Source organism: Barbus barbus (assembly GCF_936440315.1).
Source record: "Barbus barbus genome assembly, chromosome: 29".
In the NCBI taxonomy this organism is placed as follows: Eukaryota; Metazoa; Chordata; class Actinopteri; order Cypriniformes; family Cyprinidae; genus Barbus; species Barbus barbus.
Window position 1 is genome coordinate 8373032 of NC_136757.1, and position 2796 is coordinate 8375827.

Below are 2796 nucleotides of genomic sequence, written 5' to 3' on the forward strand. Positions count from 1 at the left end.
TGCAGAATAGTGAGAAAGCAGCACTGCTTGATAAGGCCGTCAAAGTCCACAGAGAGCACACACACATGGTAAGATCGTATGATCTTAAAATATTTACACGTTGTCATAAATATTATAAGTTTTTATTGGATTGCATTGCATTACAGTGCATTGTTGCTGTTACAATTCTGTCTCTCTTCTTGCCTCCTCCTGATCTCAGTTTTTGTTTCCTTTGTAATCAGGCCATCCATGGGCAGGGTATAGAGAGGCACATGCTGGGTCTAAAGATGGTGGCCATTGAAGATCTGACGTCTTTACCTGAGATCTTCATGGACACATCGTTCGCTGTGGCTTCACATTTTAATCTCTACACAAGTCAGGTTTGTAAACTCAGATCCTGAAGGCTGCTGCAGACCACGTGCACACCACATCTAAACATGCTTGCAGTTTCTTAATAACAATCTATATACACAGAACTTGGTTATTTATGGAAATTAGTTTGGAATTTAATCAACCTAATGCCATCTTGAATCGAACTTTCTTCTATTTCTTAATAATATCTTGTTCAATATAATGAAAGTGAGCGGGAACTGGTTTTATCAAGTTAAAAAATGACAAAAAAAGAATCATAAAGTAACATTTACATTTACTTATATGAATAATCAAGGTTACTTTCTCCAAAAACAGTTGTAATTTAATTTTATAAGACTATTTCCATCATTTAACAAGCTTGTATCTTTAAGACGTCTATATGTATATATGTCTATATGTAAATGACCTTTGTTATTATTAGCATCTTTGCATGTGAAATGAGTTGCAGTGCTTTCTTACATCTTGTGGGTTTGCATAGTTGGCCTGCTTTACATTGTGTCAGGTTCACAAAACAAATGCTCAAACAGTTTAGGCTGAAGTGATGAGATAATGGACCTTGCTACAAATAGACTTAAGCTGCTCGTAACATTGAGATCCTTCAGAAAGGTTATTGTGTACTAGCATAAGTGCTAACCCTCAGCCAAGAACAACACAATGCTTTATAGAATCCCAAAATATAGATAAACAAATACAGTGTTGGGGAGTAACTAAAGTACATATAACTAAATTATGTAATTTAATTACAATATAAATGTAATCGATTACAGTTACTGAGAAAAAATGTGTAATTAAATTACAGTGACTTATGAAAATGTTAACGATTACAAAGTGACTGCTCCAAAATATGAGACACTATACTCTTTCAGGAGTTTAGGACACAGAATAGGATACACACTTATTCGATAACTGTATTATTTTCTATTTGTGTGTATCGATTCTACTCCCTTTGTTGATACTGAATACTACAGGCATTGATAATGAGGTTTGTCCTGGTGGTTATGGTTTTGTTAGAGTCTACATGGTACTTCAAACATGGTACTTTTGTTTTGTTTCTAATTTAAAGACCCTCTGGAGACTCGAGTAACAAGTGTCTCACTGTCACCTAATAACTGGGCAAGTCGTTCTGCCTAGTTGATGCCCTTTGATATAGTTTACCCTACAGATACATAAATCTAACAGGGTTGCAGTAAAGGCTTCTCAGAGGATACTTAAGTGCTATGCCGCAACAGCTTTCAACTCCTGTTAAAAAAAACAAGGGCTTGTTTTGGAACTGTGTTTGCAACTGTATTGGTATTTAGGGTGTTGCAATATACCAGTGATATTTATGATGATATTTAGGAATTAAAATATTGATATTCCCAAACATAAGCTCAGGAGGACCCTAGTCATTCAGTCCAGTCAATCGTCATCATGAACACATATATGCAACAGCCATTTCACCGTCCCAGCAACAATTCTTCCAGAATCACTCTGCCTCCCCATCTCCTCCGCTATTTCTCTCAGTCTTCCTCCACGTAGTGCCGTTATAGAGGGCTTTATCTTGGCATTTGCCTAGCATTGGCCTCAGGTTCGATCCTCCTTCAAGGACAGCAAGCCAAGCTTGGTTACCATTATCTATCAAGTCTAAATGGGCAGGAAAACTTGTGAACCATCATAAAATGGAAAAAAGAAAATGACACAGTGGCTGCATGAAAATATGCGCACTTCCCTACCATGTAGTAGTTGAAAAACAGTATATGAAAAGAGTAGCATGTCTGAATTCATAGTATTCATTATACCTGGATGAATTAAGATAATCACATTTACCATTGTTCAGCAATTTTTTGTGGGAGAAATCCAGTAATTTCAATAGGAATCCATATGATAAAACAGCGATTTAATGCTGAGGGCGAAACATTTTTGCATACAGATTTCGCAACGGATTCAAGTTGGACACATGGATTAGCTGCTGACTAGTCTATTGATAATACAACAAAACTTTTTGCCTGCAAAATTTTGCTGAATTGAATGAATGACAGAAGAAAGTGAGACACTTTAGCTAGCCAGTTTTTGGATTCCAAAACAATATGATGAATTAAAAAATGTTGTCCTTAAGATAGTTGTCTATAGATAATCACGTTAATAACATTATCGCAAATTCTTTTGGCTGTGTATCATTTAGTGAAAATCTGATATTGTAACAGCCCTAATTAGTCATTTGACTGTTGTTATGTGAATTTAATCAATGTATCTTTTTAAAGGCATAGTTCACCCAAAAATGGAAACTCGGTCATGTACTCACCCTCATATCGATTCAAACCAGTATGACTTCCTTTTGTCTGCGGAACAGATATTTGGAAAACTAAAGTCAATGCAAACCAGTGAATGTTGTTTCAAAACAACGGAACATAATTCGTCTTCTGTTGTTACTTCATGTAAGCTGTGGTTGTATTCTTTGTTTTCCAG

General features: G+C 35.8%; 1 protein-coding gene across 1 annotated transcript in view; it reads left to right on the forward strand.

Annotated features, from left to right (window-relative positions):
* Nucleotides 1-2796, forward strand: part of LOC306849676 (carnitine O-acetyltransferase-like) — a 28311-nt gene that overhangs the window by 24195 nt on the left and 1320 nt on the right. Inside the window, exons 12-13 of the mRNA XM_079384875.1 lie at nucleotides 6-68; nucleotides 222-359. Of these exons, the coding sequence (XP_079241001.1) occupies nucleotides 6-68; nucleotides 222-359 (201 nt within the window). The remainder of the gene's footprint in view (nucleotides 1-5; nucleotides 69-221; nucleotides 360-2796) is intronic.